Raw genomic sequence first — 18,520 nt, 5'->3', positions numbered from 1 at the left:
GTAATGACAGGGATATATTTGGGCTGAGCACCTCGACAGTATCGCCTTTGCTGTTGGGGCTAACAGCAGCATGCAGTTAGCTGATATTGCAGTCACCACCCCAGCTCATTTCACACTGCTGCAGGCGCTGCGTGGAAAGCCTCTACCGCTTCACATCACGTTTGGAGTCAATCCCGTGCTGCCACCCGCAGCGGCCCGGGAGACTTTTATAAGAGAAGCTGCCTTGCACACTTTCCTAAGGAGGGCTAGCTCGAAGCCTCAGAGAGCTGTGCCCCCTGCAGACTGCTCTGGCACCAAATTAGATTGCATATCAGCGTCTTCAGTGGAAGCAACATTAATGTGTGATTGAGATTTAATTTATTTTTCTCCTTCTCTAGGCATTTTTACTCACTGCTGCCAAGAGACAATTTACTCAGACTATTTCAAGGATATTGTAAATATTTGCTGCTGCACACATATAAAACAGGAGGCCTTAGTGCTCAGAACAGGAGTCAGATTGTTGCTGGTATTGGCTACGTAGCTTTGCTGTGTTTTCTCTCAGTCCATCAGTGCTGGCCTTGTTTGTACCCTGTCTTGTTATGTTTATTTCTCAAGCTCTAGAGACTTCCTTCTGGGTGTTGCTGGTTTCATGTAATGGAAAGTCCTTCTTGGTTAGCTCCTCATAGTGCTTATGTCTTGAGATGTAATAACTGGCATGAGGGCTCAGACTTAGCTGACTTGACTGGGAAGGTGTGATACACGTTGGTTTTAAATATGTTGAAAACACTTATATCACAGTTAATCAGTGCTGTGAAGTAGCAAAATACTTGACTTCGGACCTATGAACAACATGTTTTTAATTATTTATGCATCTATATGTGCACACACACATCCTTACAGATGTTTCTGAGACTATAGCAGACAATTGACCATAAATTTTAATTATTTGAAACCATGACTACAATGTCTCTAAAATCCAAACTGTAACTGAAGGCTTCCAAATCTCCCAATGAGAGGTTTTTCCTGTTTGTTTGACCTTTTTTCAGTTTATTTTTAATGATGAGTGAAAAATCCATGGCAAAGGCAACCTCAAGTCTTTAAGGAATGTGAAGTTTATTTGCCAAAATAAAGGAGACCTGAAACGGGGACCGGTCCTTTGCTGCAGTGCGACCCTACAGAGCACTGCCCTTGGAGAATCGGTTGGGGATCAGATTTACGAGCGGGGAATGGAGCGGGGCATCGGCTCTCCTGTGCCCGGCCTCGCAGCACCCTCTGCTGTCCCCAGCCCGCTGCTGTCCCGCTGCAGGCGAGGGAGGCACTGCCGTTGCCAGCCCTCTGTAGGGACTAACGCTGCTGAAGGCAGAAAAAAGAAGGCCACCTGATTTGGAGCGATAGACACGTTTTTTGAACGTCATTTACCCCAGCAAACAGTGGGACAATGTATAGCTCTGGGTGGCACTTCTTACCCAGAAGAGGTAGTAAGGGAGGGCGAGTTTTCTGGCACACAGAGGTATCTCCTAAAGAGCTTAGAGCTGTGAATGTGTTCTAAATGAGCATATATTCTTAGTAACATTTTTTTATGTTTCAGGGTAATCGGAACAGCCTAAGAATATTTGATAATGAGTCATGAACACATTTGAAATCTCTTAATGTACAGTGGTAAATTTTCTAGTTGAAATGAATGCTTCCTAAGCTATTAGCTCCAAGTAAATGGAGATTTCATGTCTCTCTTGTGTAACTGATGAGCGTGTGCATGTGCTGTTTTACAGATACTACCCCATGGGCCATCCAGTTTCTGTGCATCTTTACTTCCTTGCTGACCGTTTCCAAGGCTTCCTAATCAGACACCACGCAACCAATCTGGCTGTCAGTAAACTAGAAACTTTGGAAACCTGGGTGATGCCAAAGAAAGTTTTTAAAATCGCAAGTCCACCAAGCGATTTTGGAAGGCTGCAGTTCTCAGAGGTAAGTATTCATAGCCACCCATACACAATGTCACGAGCCTCTGGAGAGATTGCATACTAATTCAGCAGCCTTTGGAAATTGTATTTCCATGTAAGTTTTAGGTGAGAGTGGCTCTCCAGTGTAATGTAAATCCTCTTTATTAAAGGACATACCGTTGCCAGTTCAGATCTGCGGCAAGCCCTCACTTCTTACGTTATTCTGAGTGTCCTCATTCCCTCTTAAGGACTAACTGAAGGCATTTACTGTTGTAAAAGGGGTGCAGTAACTTAAAAGTTTTGTGATTGTGATTTTTGTGCGTGCTGTGAGAGGTACCTGGGAAAAATGCCATGTTTCTGCAGCTCCAGATGTTACCAGGAATGTGGTAAGCATTCCTCTCAAAACTACACTGAAAAAAACCTCATAAAAGTTAGTGATAGTCAGACACCCATGCCACAAGCGAGCAGAATATTGATGTTGTAACACAAAAGAGAAAATTATCACAGCAGTGACTGAGATTTCCCACAAATTCTGTTACTTCTAGGAATTTGTCTCGGGGTCTGACATAGAGTGTAAAAAATGTACCCTAAAATGTATCAGGAGAGTTGACCACTAATAGAACCCGACATCTGTGTTCTGTTTTAAAGATATAACTGTCTGAGCAGTTAATTTCATGATTTTTCTTGTTAAGCCTCAATTTTCAATTAAGGTATAAAATTGATTGAACAAATGTGTTCCAGTCATTATGGCCAAGTTCATAAATTACCATCTTCTTGGGCAATTAAGAAATGCCTAGGTAGGATTCAGTGTTTTGGTGTGCATGGCAAATCCATGACACTAATGTGCCATTAAAGAGATGGATGGAAAGTGTGTTTCATTTATCAATGTGTCTGATGGTAGGCTTGCCATTTCACGCAGTGATAAATGGTCATACAAGCTTTAATTCTTGTGATTTGTAGGAGTATTTCTGCTGTTTATTTGGTACTTCTAATCTCGCTTTCAGCCTGATGCCTGCTCTGGGTCCTTCATTTGAAAGCAACTGGGCTGGCAGCAGGAAGAGTTTTTTCTAATTGTGTGATGAAAAGAAGTACGTTGATCTTAGTGTTTTAAAACTCAAATAAAAATCTTTAGAAAGAATACATCCGACTTCATCTCAGTTGTAGGGAGGAAACAAACCTGGGAACAGAATTTACTCACTGGACACTTGCCAGGTCCCTGGCCCCAGTGCACTCGAACCAAACCTTTTTTCCCCCAAACCAGCCCTGCAGCAACCGTGAGCCTGATCGACAGATGTTCTGGAGCAGCAGTGCCCAGTGTCAGCCTCCCCTGACTGGGGAAGCGGTGGCATGTTGGTGGCCTCTTTGCTGCACTGTGCCTACAGCTCTGTGGAGTGTGTCACCCTGCAGGGAGGATCCCCAGATCCCGCGGGACTAATGAGCCGCTCTTCACGGCCTCACAGACCACGGCTGGTCTGTAAGCAGCCCTGTAGGAACTGCTGCTGCAGTGAAGCCGTGTGAGTGCAAAGCATGGGAAGGATTTAATCACTGGTGAGCTTTTTTTTCAGGCTAAGGAAACATTTTCTTCTATTTTGAAATGCGCAAAAGGAGTTTTGGTGGCTGCTTACTTGTTTTCATTATTTTTTCTCGCCCAAACTCTTTAATTGTCCTCTCCTTTCATAGATGATTCATATTTTAAAAGTCCAAGAGGTGCAAAGTAAATAATTTAATCATTTCTTAATTGTTTATTTTACTTTCTTCCTCCCCTTGGCCTGCAGGCATCTCTGCCTCTGAGCCAAATTATTCTCTCAGTTACCCCGGTACAAATCCAGCATTAACCTCTTCAGCTTCAGTGTGGCTGAAAAGCCTCTGATCTGCTACTGCTTATTAAAATGCCCCTTCTTTGTCAAAGTCCAGCAAGTGTAAAACAAACTTAGCAGTTCAGCTGAGATGAGGGCATCAATGTTTGCAGGTTAAGCACTAGAAGAGAAACTTAAGATTTGTGCTTATTGGGACATATAACTGCTAGTTTGTCAACAACTTTCACCCTGTGATCTGGCAGAAATTTAAAACTGAATGGGGCCTTTTTAGCTGGGAGCTTTCTTCCCTCTGCCAGCTCGCACCGACGGGACCAGCAGGAAGAGCACAAACATTGAATGTGCTCCCGGGTGTATTTGTGACCCTCCTGCACAACTGAAATTGCAGCGGAGACAATAGGATCTCTCCAGTCAGCCCTTCCTGCCCTCTGCTCCTTCGCTTTGCTTCTCAGGCTTTGCTTCCTGAGTAGCGGATTTCCCCATACACCGTGTAAAGACAAGTGGCAAAAATCCGCCAGCTGGGCTGCCTATGGCCGGTGGGGTTAATGGTAACGTTTCAATGGCACATGGCTCCTGCGCTCAGTCTTGGGCTGAGCAAAATAAAATAAACTTAGAGAAAATCCAAGCGAGACGATTTCCAGGCATGAAACTCCCACACCTCCTAAAATTGGCTTGCGCACAGTGCACGCAGTATGTATCCCACCAGCCTGGGTTCATGACAACTTTTACATGGAGGGCAGAAGATTGATTTGCTGTACAGTACTAAAAGTCTCAGCTCAGTGTATATCACTTGAACACTAAGTTCATTTCTGGTCTTGTTAAGACTTGTGATTCATCACAGAGAATAAAATAAACTAGGTGGCAGGCAATTAGTGTGCATTGTGTGAACCTAATGGTCCTGTTTGTGGTGAGCAATGAGACACAAACCCATAATCAAGGCATAATTTATCTTGGGAAAATTTTTTCCTGGGACTGAACAGAGATAGAAACAGGAGTTTTAAGCCAATGAGAGAGTTCCAGCTTTCAGAATGTACCCTGTGCGCAGTGCCTGCTCTCAAAGCCCAAATAATGGTGATTAAAATAATGATGTGGAAAATGTCAGTTTCTGTGCCACATCCCTTCATAATTTATCAGATATTCATTACTGCTTGATTCCATCCCATACTTTGTGTATTCCATTTGAAAATGAAAGTCTACTTACAATGTTTTAAGGGGTTATGAAAAATATTATAGGACTGTTCTGTCTCTTGGCATGTAAAATCAGACATCTCGGTACTGGGAACTTGGCTGTGTAGAGTTCAAGGGAAGAGGTATACACCTCTAACCTAGTGCTTTAAGTAAAATTCCCTTTAAAATACTGTGCTTTTAAAACCAGCTTGTACTGGTGCTGCTGTGCAGCATGGGAAAGCGTGTCCCCCAGCTGGGAACTGGGAATAAAGGGCCGATCCTGTAAACAGATGTGTGCAGCTCCCTGGTCTCCCTCCCCTGAGGTGCCGGTGCAGCGCAGCCCCACGCAGTGGCAGCACCTTGTCTCGGGCCGAGCCCCGGCGCAGGGGCGCGCGGGGTGTTGCAGGGTGCCCGGGCGCCTGAGGGCCTGCTCCGTGGCAGTGTTGTCATCTTCTTCTTGTGCTGTTGTTTTCCTACACCTGCACACCCGACAGTGGAGGTGTGAGAAGCTCTCATGGGAAGCCACCAGCATGAGAATTGTCCCTTCGTCCCCTTCTCCTGCCCTTTGGCTGTAACTTTTGGGTTACATTAGGGAACCGAATAATGTACCTGCGCAAAGCTTAACACCCAGCCAACAACTTTGTTATAATTTTTCCCCTAAAGCAACCTTTGGTCTTCTACACACCACTCTAATAAACTGCGCATGTGAACACTTCTCAACATCTTTTGTGCAGGCTGGTGTAGAGCAGTGTCACCTGGAGGTTGGAGCACGGGGATTGTAACCTTCTGATCTCTTTTCCCAGAGATGAGAGATTAAAGAGGGAGAAATAGTTGGATGTTGGGGATGAATATTTAATTTTTGAGGATGAAGTAAGCTTTCTTAAGTAAGGAGTTCTTTCTGAATTAAGGAGTTCTTCAGTAAGGAATAACAAATGTGATGGAAAGAGCTTCCTTATAGGCTTTTCTTTGCCCAGGAGAGTGTAAATGTGCTTCACATGTTGTGGCTTTATTATTTCCAGGTCCCTTGAGCTCTGGTAGGTGTGACATGGCCGCACTCAGTGAAGGTTGGTGGAGTAGATAATAAGATCTGGTCAGGAAATTTTCTTTCTCAGCTTATTTCCATACATATTCGGTCTTGTCAGGAGAGTTCACACTGACAGCTTCTCGAGGCAGTCGATGCTTGGGTCTGATACCTGGGCTACGCTGTCTGGTTTGATTAGCTGGTGTGCTAGGTGAAATACCTCTGAAATACCGGCGATTCTGCTGTGTTGATTGCAGAGTAGTGGAAAGCTCATTTTGTCTCATATTCTGCAGTGTCATAGTCCGGTAGGAGGAATTCGTATGATGACAGATGGATTTAGGATGGTAGGTTTTTATTCTACTGGCCTTGTAGCTTCTTGCTTGCAGTCGTCCTGTAATTTGTCTGCCAACCACAGTGATTTATTTAGAAGGGATTGGGGATTGGACAGTTTCCAGTACTGGTATCAGTGGTAGTAGGCATCAGGTAATTGTTATGTTTACGGATTTGTGGGGATTTTGGCATTATATTGGAACCACTTATTCTTATCAAATGAGATGAAATCTAGAAGAAAAATTTATGAAGCAAATGAGCTACAATTCTTTGTTATGCTTTCAGGAAAGCAGGTTCTTACCACGCCCATGTGAGGTGAAGATTAGGGACAAAGACGGTTCTGTGTTGGGGAAATCTTAATTATCCACATATTCTGAAAGATGGGATCCTGTCTATGTGTTCAGGGCCTCCAGAGACCGCTCGAAAGAATCCCATGATTTCTGTATAGGGAACAAATCAACTCTTAAGTCATCTACCCTGTTGGTTTGGAGATTAAGGCCAAAGACGACCTGAAGTACTATGGGGGATTTCAGTACCAGGCTGGCCAAAATATCTGTATGTCTTCCCAAGGAATGACATCAGATGTCTGCTTGCGAAAAGAAGCCAAGGGGTTCTCCTGTTCTTCCCTTCAACTGAGGTCCCTCAAATCTTTTTGTGTTTGGTATTGATCACTTCATTTGAGATCAGGGGAACAGGACTTCATGGGACAAGCGAGTTGGCTCTTCCTCCAGAAGCAAATATGTAGCCTTCAATACTGCAGTCCACCACGTTGCCTTCTTGAGAATTGGTGGAAGTGGTTCATTAATGGTCAGCCTCATAAGCACATGCTAGATTTAGTGCTGGAATAGTAAAAAGTCTTTCAGTTGGCCTAAGAAGGCCAGTTACTACATTTTCATGCTACCTCTTTAGAGATGCTTATTTTCAGCAGTGTACGAGTGTTAATGGCAACAGCTTGTAAGCTTGTATCATCCTGTGGGTTATGGGTGAACCATTAAAATTCATATAAAGAGGACTGAAATACGAAAGCTACTAGGAAAAAGAAGGGTCCATTAAATATTTACACTAGATTGTGAATCAGCTACTTGACTGTTAGTTAGTGAATAAATAAACAACAATGTCACTATTATGACAGTAAGAAGAGAGTTTACCAGAAATAACTTCCCACATCAGGCAGGAAGGCAGTGCAAGGAGACAGCATCTCATGGGTAGTTTGTAGTAAAGGACCTGATCGGACTTGTCCTAAAGTCAGCAAAAGCCTCTTGCTTGGTCTTAGCAGTAACTGGGTAGGTCTCTACTGCAGGGTCAGTCTCTTGAATGTATAATACATTTTCATGACCCGGGAGATGATGGGTCAGATTTTTTTCTATGCATAGCCTGTGTTCAGTCACTAGGCTTGGTCCTTTATTGACTGCTTCCATGTGGTGGAAAAGCAGAGCTGCTATAGCCTGTTATGTCACTCTTAATATAAAGAAAACCCTTATATTGATCAGCAGTAGAAAACTGGACCAAAAAAACAAGCTTTGTATTCAAGGCTGTCTCACAACTTCTTATTATGATCTTAGGTCATGTTGCCGTTCAGCCTTTATATGTATGCATAATTCATGTCATTAGAGAAATATGATCTGTGTGTCTTGAGAGCCCTTATTTGACATGAGATGCTTACAGAGATGATGCTAGCAGCAATGTGGTCTTCAATTTCAGATTGGCACTGAATGGGACGCCAAAGAGAGGATTTTCCGGAATTTCGGAGGACTCCTTGGGCCAACAGATGAGCCAGTTGGCATGCAGAAATGGGGAAAAGGCCCCAACGTCACCGTTACTGTCATTTGGGTGGATCCTGTTAATGTAATTGCAGCAACGTATGATATCCTTATTGAATCCAGTGCCGAATTCACTCACTACAAACCACCTTTGAATTTGCCCCTGCGACCCGGTGTCTGGACGATAAAAATTCTGCACCACTGGGTACAGGTAGCTGAAACCAAATTCCTTGTTACTCCTCTCACCTTCTCTAATCGGCAACCTATCAAACAAGGTAAGTTTTATTATTTGGTACAGGAATAATACAGTTATCGTGTCTGTATTCACTGTAAATGCTGCTGTTAAAAATGAAGTAGCACTGTATTGGAAATGGAGGAAAGAAAGGAATTTTATAGATTCTAAATCAGAAGAAATTGTTGCACTAAGACAAGCGGAAGTGTCTGTATCCAGTCCGTAAAACACAGCCACTTTGAAGAAAAGGCTATTTATATCTTTAAAATATGCACAGTTCAGAATCCCGAGAACTTCAGACTCTCAGTAATCTAACAGCTATTGTAAAAGCCATCATTTAGAAATAGAAAGAAAAATGGACCTTTCCTCTGCTGCTTTTCATTCATGTTTGCTCATAAAGACTTACAGATATTTAAACTGTTATCTTGACAAAGTCTGTGTGTTTAATGATAAAAGCATTAATACACAAAATGCTGAATTAGACAAAATTACCCTAGGCCAGAGCTCACCTGACATATTGTCAGGTCCAGGCATTCACTCTTGTCTGATACCTGCCAAAACCTTCTCAGCACGTGCCAAGCAGTTATGTTACAGAAATGGATATGGATAAGGCGATCCCGGTAAGTACACTATCAGACCCACACTGACATTTTTTAGAGAGAAATAGTTTTCTTCCCTGCTACAGCAGCCCTGAGCCATCCAAATACAGAGGTCATTCTCGGGCTGCCAGTGTCTACGGGTTCCCAGCAGCAGTTTGCACTGGCACAGGCATTGTCCGAGTGCTCGGGTCTTCAGCCAATGCTGAGGACACTGTGCTAGGAGAAGAGAGAACGTTTTGTAGCCACACCTGTTTTCCTATTCCATAAGATCAAAACAACTTTGTTGCTATGAATATCTTTACCATTCTTCTTAACATGCTCAAGTGCTTCCATCTGCCCAGTATTAATATTCATAACTTTAGACATCTTAAAGTTGCTAGATACATGAATGATCCTATTAAGTTTTCAGAAGTTCTTCTTCCTGACAAGGCAGCAAATAAACTAAGTCAGGCATTTACCTTCCAGCATAACACGCTGCTTCTGTAATGCAAACACCACCAGACAACTGCTGAGAGCTAATGCAGCCCTTATCTTGCTCAACAGGAGCTTGATTCTACACATTTCTCAGCAGAAGAGCTAACTTACTGATTTCTTCTTCTAACATTTGGTGGCATCGTTTCTTAAGCAGAAACTAAGCCACCAACAACCTGCTGGTGTTCTTAGCTAATAGGCAATGATAAATTGTGAAGAAACATCATGTGTAGAAGGAATACATTTTTAAAGTTTGAGGCAACCTACTTCTAAACGCAGCTGTTACTGACTCATCTCCTGGAAATTAATGAATTCCATGTTCTTTGCTAATTTAACAGTTAAGGCATAAATTGGATGGAAAATGTGGCACGTAGCTAGCAACCTTGCTGCTCTTCCCTGTAAAGTGAGAGCCCTGTGGACAGTTAAGCACATCTCAGACTTCAGCCATGAGCCCACACTTTATGGTGTAAAGGCAAAACTCTGGTGCAAATGGTCCAAACTCTGAATCTGGAGTAATTCCACTGAAATTACAGAGTTACTCCCTGTTGCCCATTGATACACTGGGAGAAGATCTGGCTTGTATTTTTTGTTAAAGAGCCCCGTTCATTCATATGGTAAATAGAATCTACTATAGGAATGAAATATAAAGCTTGGGAACAGTATTATCTAGGAAAAAAAGCCTCAGGAGTGATTTGCTACTGATGATGTGATGTATAATCTCCAGATGTCTGAGGCATGAAGGTAAAGAAGAAAATTAATTGCAGGGGCAGATAGTGACACTCCACTGTAGTTAGAATTGTATTTACAATGCAAATTCCTGTTGTTTGGGTTTTTTAAGGCTTTCTGTCTCAGTGACACTATTGTGCTCTGTGCAGGCAATTGTCATTTAGCTTTGATTTCCAGCTTCTGTCAGTTTGTCACCACTTTATTATTTAAATATATTTTTCTCTGCCAAATAAAGGCATTGTGAGAGTACGACAGAAGAATTAGTACTTCTAAAAGAACCATTTCTGTTACTGTTGTAAACAATGCAAAAGCTGCCAAAAAATCTTCTAAAATGAAGGAATAGTATTATTGTCTTGTCTTAACACTGAAAATAAAATGTACATCAGACTTAGCCAGGAGTTGTCAGCAGAAGAGGGGAATATGTTTTATTAAGGATTCCCTAAAATTTTGTTCTTGCAACCATCCTCCGTCATCCCCAGCTCTCCCCTCTCCCCCCCCCCAAAAAAAAGGGGGGGGGGAAGCTATAGCTTTTGTCAGAAAGATTGCTCTGTAAAGTCATTTGCTATCCAGAAGCTTTTTGAGTGACTGATATATTTCATACTACTTTGCATGTCATTTGCTTGATAATGATTTGGCCCCCTCTGTCTCATATACTTCAGATGTAGTAACTGGAGTCCACGTAGTTGGATACATCAAAATCTGTCTGTGGTCTTGTGTGTAATTTGTCTGTGTCATTCTAAAAAGCATTTGCACAAATCTGGCAGCAGTGCAGCAGCTGCTAAAATCTTGTATCTTGAGAGCATGAACATGACAACAATCACTGTATTTCCTAAATCATTACTTATCTACACATCACTTCAGCACAGAGCACAACAAGGCAAAGTTGCTTTCGCTTTCCCAGCATCATGAAGGGAGCCACGTGCTCCACTTTTGAATAATCAAAGCGAAATTTGCTTGTTCCTGTATCATGACTCTGAAAAATCGTGATTAGAATTCAAAATAAAAAAATTAATCGTGGGACAGCTACCAGCAAAGATGTTTTATTTAGCACTTTATAAAAGCAGCATATGCAGCTAGTTTATTCATTTTCTATTCCCATTTGGTTATTAATTTTGGCCTAGAGTCTGTGCATGCAAGTAAAACGATAAAGGGAAATCAAGAGCAGGTGTTTTCTTTGATACTGTGTCCAGATGTGCATAACTTACAGAATGTACGTTGTTTTAAAAACACTGGTTCATTGACCTTTTCAAAACCTGGATCTGTAAGAGTTAAAGAGATCGATTCTTACATGGAGTTACTGCGTATGCTGGGAGGTTTGGGGTGTTTCCACTGTAAATGAGGCCCCCAAAGCTATTTGAGTAGAAAGTCTAGAATCTGATGTTGTTTATTCTTTCTTGCTTCTCTTCCCCCTCCACTCATCCAAATCTGTGTCTATTTTCTCTAGTGTGAGTTGTGTCACTGATCAGCTCTGCCTTCAGCAGATCCTCTGGCTCAGGAGTGCTTTCAAATCTTTGCCTGGTTGGAGAAGGAAAAAAAGAAAATGAAAATTAAGTGAATTTATGAGATATATCACTTGGAGAAACCACATTCAATTGCTCCACCAGTGTCCCCTTCCCCCTACGTCCCGCACAGCCAGATTCTCTTTTATACTTCTAAATGGTGATTTGGAGTTTCTCACCATATGGCTGAGTGTGTTAAAGCCAAGTACTCCGTGCTTACTGTAAGGACACGGGAGGGCTGCCAAGGACCAGCAGGACACCCCAGGATTAGATTGTGCCAAGACAGAGAAGCAACGTAACATGTGGAGGAGACAAAACAGGGAGAAGATCAGTAGATCACTACTAGCAATGTTCATAGACAGAAATGAGGGGTTCTTGCTGTCTGCTTTAGGCAGCCTGCATTTAAGTGCAGTTCGGAGACTCGAGACCAGGTCCCCTGCATAGGGACTGGAGAGGCGCAGAGCCAAACAACAGGTATAATTTAGAGCATTTAGCCAGCAGTTGACAGACTATAATCCAAGTTACCAAGTAGATTTCAATTCCGAAGAAAACAGCAAAGTCAGTCGAGGTTGGCTCTGCATCCCCATCGTCCCACTTTCCCACCCTTCCATGCTCTGCGAAGTCCGTGTGAAGCAGTCATGCCAAGTGTGATCACACGTGTCTCCCAGGGGCGCTGAGAGGGGCACAGAATAAACCCAAGTGATTTCATTTTTAAATTTGAGTTTATATTCATGGGAAACTTTCCACAGAGATCTCCCAGCTGGAGTGACAATAATGAGTTGTCATGCATTTAACGTATAGTATCCGTTTCATTAAAGCTATATAGGTTACTGTGAGCCAGTGGGCAGATTCACTTCTGGGGCAGAAAAAGCCCCAAACCTCAAGCTGACACCAAACACTGGATTGAAAATAAGTAAATGAATAAATAAAACCCATCTTCCTTCAAACAAGGAGGGCAGTGATGAAGATCATCCTCTTCCTTTGCATTTAGAGAGACCTTTCATGTTCGGTACCTGGGTTGATCGCATGCTCCGGACAGGGGCTTCTGATCTTTGCTGCTCCGCAACGGGACAGGGAGCCTTAAACGCCAGCTCCTGGTCCCTGCACCCTCTAACTGCAGCCGCCTCTTTCAAAGGCTTGACAGCATCAGCAGACATACTGCGATGCACACATGCATCTCAAAGGCCTTTTAACCTGATCCATATTTATAGATCATCTTAATTAAGTATATACTGGGAAACCTTTGTTTTGCCGTTGGTTGTTTGCAGTGGCTCAATCAATTCTAATTGCATCTATACGGATTATAAAGTAGGTGGCAACTTGTGTCAGAACTGCTGTGCTTTTTTTTTTTTTTTAAATTAACCCGAGGTAACGTGACATGTTCTTGATAACCGCAGTAATAGCAGCAGGCAAGCGCACGGCTGCAGATAGTAGACGTGCCCTGGAATCGTCATTCCGAGAAAAACCCTGAAGACAGGGATTTGCTTTGAAACTTAGTTCAGATCCAGTTGACAAGGAGTCGATTAGCTTCACAATGAGCAAATGCAACACTGTCTTGTTTGCTGCAAGAGAAAACAAACAAAACGTCAATAAAAAATTACCTCTTTGCCAGAGGGTTTCAACACAATTCAAGTAAAGAAATAAAGCTGTACATTCTGTGTTGCTTTAAAAAAAACACAGGTCTCGCGCCTTAATGGGTAGCGAGGTAACCACATTTTTCATTCCTTAGCCCAGTCTCTGTCTAAACTCATTTGCTTTCTCTGCAAAATGAAGAACAAACCCCCACAAAAATGCTGAAATCCCAGCCTGTGCGGCTGACTACAGGCTGTGTGTTTAGTTCAAAGAAGTTATACTGAGAGAAGTCTGTTGAGAAATGAAGTGCTCTCCCAAAGCAAAGAGCAAACAAAAATGGGGGACAAAAATAACTCACTTTTAAAAAACCTATAATTTAGAGTCAATGGAATATATTTTGCATTGATACATGTCCTCCTGAAGTCAAAGGGCTATTTGGATGTGTTTGCTGGCAAAAAAATCTGGCTTAATGTCTGCAATTCAGCTAATTTTGAATTGGTTGTTCGAACTGTACAGATTTGAATGTCTAAACACACCTCTCAAAGCGGCAACCCTTACTTTCTTCGTTATTTTTTTCATGAGCAAGGACTGAAGTGTCAGTGCTTTAACAGCGTGCCCAGTAGCTCCAGCCTCCTTTTATACAGTATTTCAGGGCTTGGGATCCACACTGTCCCTCTCCTGTCCAACCCCGGTAAGTTACGGAGTCATGATTATCTCTGCTTTTTTTTTTTCCCCTTTAAGGCAAAGAGGAATAGCCCACATCTGCCATAGCCTGGATGAGCAGCATCCTCCTTACTTTCTCCTGTGAAGTTTTTAACAAAGACACGGAGGCTCCAGGAGAGGGTTCTGGGTTGAACCGTTGGCATTTCCTATCGATCAGTACACGTAGCTCTGCACTCTGTTACTCGGCTCTTTCTTTATAAGTCATGCAGACACCTAACTTGGGGTGTCGTTCTGCTGTGGGGCCATCCATCCCCTACTGGTACTGTGTCAGGGTTTCATCAGGTGTCTCCCATCAGAGAAGCACACGTTGGCTGTGTGCAGCTGTAGCCCTTAACACACTGAAAAGCATACTGTTGCGTTGTCAGTACTGTCCTCAGCGATCTTGTCTTTTCCTGCCTGCTGATAATATTTGCGTGCTGCTTTTCAAAAAAGTGTATCTTCGGTCCCCTCGAACCCTTGTAGCATTGTGCTTGCCGGCACCCCCTCGCAGCGCAGCCAGCTCTGGAGCAGAGCACAGCAGTCACTCGGTGGCGCAGACGGAAACAGCGGTGTGTTGGTGTGAGAAACACAGCGCATCTGACACCGTTACAGCAAGAGCAGAGTAGAGAAATTTAAATTTGTTGAACGTGCTGAGGTTATCACCCTTATTTTAGCAAAAGCCGCCCGCTGATCTTAAACACAGACTGAGAGAAAAAGATGATCTCCTGCTGTGTCACCAGCACTGGGTCCTACAGTTTCTGTAGGTTTCATGTCCTCCAGTCCTGATAATCCACCAAGTCCTGAAGCCTGGGACAAGTGCGGGGCTGAGCCAGAGAGAGGAGCAAGTTCCGTTTCATCCTGTTATTTGTCTGAAAAAAGGTCTCTCTTGTTCCATGCACTAAACACACGCACAACAGGCTTTAATCTAACAAGCTCTCTGAATTGCCTGTTTCAATCAGATGATCCTGCTAGTAATGCCAACTCTTATTTGTTTTGGGATTTTTACTTAGAATGTTCCTATTTAATTAATATGTTGACAAACAGTCTTCCATATTTAATTGCTTCCAAAGGAGGAAATTTAATCATGTGTACTTGTTCTGTTTCTTAAACTGCAGTGCTCTGGCAGAGCACACTTCTGACACATATGCATGGAGTAAACTCATTTTGGCTAGAGGTTATTGTGGATATCTACCATTTAAAATAAAAAGAGGAGTTTAGGTAAATGCAGGAACAGTGAAGTGAGGTATAAAGGTGATGGGGATCTGCCGAACCAATTTAATTGGGGATTTGAAGTAATGGACTTGCACAGCATTTGACATTAAATACTTTGCAAATGTAACAGCAAAGCTCCAACTAAATGTCCCTTTTCCCTCTAAATAAATGTACTGATTTATTGCCAGCGCCTGAGATACCGTCTTCTGCATGGAAGAAAGGGCTCAGTGTCAGGCGGCAGTGCAAGCAGCAAGGACATGTGGAAGGAATTGTAGCCGTGAATATGTAATTCCTGGCCTCTAAACGCCATCTGAGCGTGGTGGCTTTCCTAGCCTGGAGCGCCCTGAATGGGCCCATTTTGTGTTCTAGACAGTGTGTATGTTGGCAGAGCTGAACAGCTCCTCTGTGCTGCCGGAGCGAGGATGCGAGGGAAGTCAGCTGAGAGCAGAAAGACATGGTTGAAAATTTACTCCCAAGAGGCACGCAGTGAACGTTTTGGAAGGTCCCATTCTGATTATATGAGCAGCGACTTGGTCTGCTCTCAGACTTTAAGAAGACTCAGACGAGGGTGGTCAGACCCTCAGTGTCCAATTCAAGGTCTTCGAAGGCACTATCACAGCCTGACAATGATTTTCACTGCAATATTACACATCTGGGGCAACGTACTGCATTTTGCTGAGGTAGAAGAGTTACTGCAAGGAAACCAACCACAATGCAAAGAAAAGCGTCATTAGGAAATGGTTGTGATCCATTATTTGGCATAAGAGCTTGAAATATAATTGTCATTAGAGAATACTTTCCCAGCAGGACTGGAGCACTTCCAGGAATGATGCTGGGGCTACACACGTTTCATTACAGGTCTGCTCTGTCCAATGCCGTGGTGTTTTCCTTCCAGTGCCAGGAATGGCACCACCCGGTTTTCAGAGGCTGATTGAGCTAACAAATGTTGTGACTCTTCCACAGCAGGGCAAGGTTCATCAGTTTAGAAAAAAAAAACAGGCTGAGATCTTGGCTCTTCCTCCTAGACAAATCAATGATAGTGCTTAATGGTCTGACGAGGGTTGCAGCCTTCTCACACCCAGTGTCCTTGAACTGTTTCCCAGTCTCAAAGCACAGCCTTCCCTGGGTGTCCACAGGGGAACTTCAGCTGCATGGGCTCATCTCCCAGGCTCCTTCTGTGCTGTGAGAGGCAAAATTAGCCTCTCCTGAATGCAAAATGGGCTATTCCCGAGAAGGAGCTGCACGTTCATCAGGCTGGAGGTACAGACAGGAGCTCATAGCTGGGATGCCCTTGAGGCTGGGCCGCCCTTGAGGCTGGGCCTGCCTTGTTGTTGTGCTGTGCCGAACAGCTCTGTCGTGCCTGGGTGTCCTACAGCTCTGGGGACACCGGTTGTATGTGATGATAATAAGGATGACACTGCTTTCAGCCTCGGAGCTTCGCCCTGCTCACACAGCGCTTGCAGGGTTGGCATCGTGGTGAGTGGAGCTCCTAGTGGTGAGCACGAGGGGTTGAAGAGCTGAGCACAGCCAGTCGTCCTCGGGATGCAGTGTGTCCTCAGTGCTGGGGAAATGGACTTTTGCTTTTTTGTTTGCTGTACCCTTAGATCATGGAGGTTGGGGTTGTTTTTTTAATGCACTAACGTTTGGGTTTATTTCTGCATTTCCAGAGGAAGCCATGAAGTATCACAGCGGGCCGCCAAAGAATGCGTACATGGAGCAGAGCTTCCAGGGCTTGAACCCCGTCCTGAATATCCCCATCAGTGCTGCCCGCGTGGACCAGGCCAAGAGGAACGCGGGGCTCGTGGGCGCCCAGCTGGAAGCCTGGGTGGACTCCCTGGTCGGCAGTGTCTGGTCAGCTGTGGACATCTGCAGCGCTGGCCCCACTGCCTGCCCGGTCATGCAGGGCTGTGCTCAGACGGCCTGGAGCTCCCTGAGCCCGGACCCCAAATCCGAGCTGGGCCCCGTCAAACCTGACGGTCGCTTGAGGTAGCATCTGGTACACTCTCCTCCGGCATAGGTTTTTAAAAGGGAATTTAACCTTGCTCATACGTGAATCTCACACCAGGTTTTGGAAACCTAAGGGAACATTATACTTTTTTGTTACTTATTGCAGTTTAATAATTCATTTGAAAAAAAAAAAAAAAAAAAAAACCTCTGACAAGGCCTTTGGCACTGCCCTCTCCATCAGCTCTGTCAAGAGCAGCTTCGGTCATCCCGCAGCCTCTGCTGCCCCGCAGGTCCCGGCCGTCCGCACACCCTCGGCAGGCCATGGAGAGGGCAGTGAAGAAGCAGCTGCTACAAGTGATTTTTAAAAATAAATTTGTCTGTACCTCTGCTGTTTCATAGGCTTTCATTATTTTGCTACCATGAATAAATCACAGCAAAATTCCCTTTACTTACGCTTCCTGCGGAGGTTGGTTACTGCAGGCTGGAGCCTGTATGGCCACATTACCTCACAGAGCGGGAAATAATTATGGTACACCCTCACTCTTTTTTCTTTTTTTTTTTTTTTTTAATAACACAAACTAATTCTGGACTCAGCTAATGTCTGTTGTTATCCTAGTTAGAGAAAATGAGCAAAAGCAGAAACTTTCAGATTATTCTCAGAGATTTCTTGGACTACTTTCATTATAAACTCTAACTGGAACCAGTATTTTGCTATATTAGTCTTTTAGGTCTCATGCAGTCAGGTTCAGGGTCTGGGTATTAAGAGTATTACAGAACAAAAAAGCATTTTGGATTTCAGCCCTTTCAAATCTGTAGGGTTTTTTCCTAACCCACCAGCACCTAAGCATTTTCGCAGACTTCCAGTACGGCCAGTGTGTATGCTGGGGGTGGGTTGTGATTTGTGTGCTCACACCCTTTGCTGATTTTGCTCGTGAGCCGAGCTGAGTGTTTTCTCAGGCAGTGGAGTTGCGCAGAACCAGTAAAGGGGTAGAACTGGGACCTAAATCTGCAACAACACATTTCTTACCTAATGAGAGTAGCAGCTAGCAAGTCTTAACACTAATTCCCTCCCCTGATCTCAGCTATGAGATGAAGAAGGGCGTTTCTAGGCTTGTGCAGGGCATCTGGAAGGCTGTGCAGGACATGGGTTCCTGACCAAAGCCATGAGCCGAACGTGAAGGAGAGCAGTGCCATGTTTCTCAGTGCTTTTACTTTATTCTGTCAACAAACTCTACACTTCCCCATCTTCAGAATTTCTAGCAGGCTGCATTCTGTTTTGAATAGGCATCTTCTGCATTATTTGAAGCTGCATTTTCTACAGTAAGAAAAAATTCATTTACATTCCAAGAACTTTTTAAAATATAGGTTTTATATGCAAAGTCATCTCCAACTAATGCATTTTACATTAGCATAAAACATGCACTTTGTTGTTGTTGCTGTGGTAATCTCATGTTAACAGCACAACCCAAAATGGCTATTAAAAGCTATTGGGTTAATTAGGAAAAAAATCCTGTTGATGTAATAACGTAAGGTATCTGTTTACCCTTCT

General features: G+C 43.6%; 1 protein-coding gene across 1 annotated transcript in view; it reads left to right on the top strand.

Annotated features, from left to right (window-relative positions):
• The window catches only part of XYLT1 (xylosyltransferase I), a 103,792-nt gene extending 86,778 nt beyond the window's left edge, over positions 1-17,014 (top strand). The window contains exons 10-12 of the mRNA XM_009886609.1: positions 1,749-1,944; positions 7,953-8,286; positions 16,692-17,014. Of these exons, the coding sequence (XP_009884911.1) occupies positions 1,749-1,944; positions 7,953-8,286; positions 16,692-17,014 (853 nt within the window). The remainder of the gene's footprint in view (positions 1-1,748; positions 1,945-7,952; positions 8,287-16,691) is intronic.
• The last annotated feature ends 1,506 nt before the right edge of the window (positions 17,015-18,520 follow it).

The sequence above is a fragment of the Charadrius vociferus genome, unplaced genomic scaffold (assembly GCF_000708025.1).
Source record: "Charadrius vociferus isolate BGI_N301 unplaced genomic scaffold, ASM70802v2 scaffold46, whole genome shotgun sequence".
Taxonomy (NCBI): domain Eukaryota; kingdom Metazoa; phylum Chordata; class Aves; order Charadriiformes; family Charadriidae; genus Charadrius; species Charadrius vociferus.
This window is presented reverse-complemented; position numbering and strand designations above follow the sequence as displayed.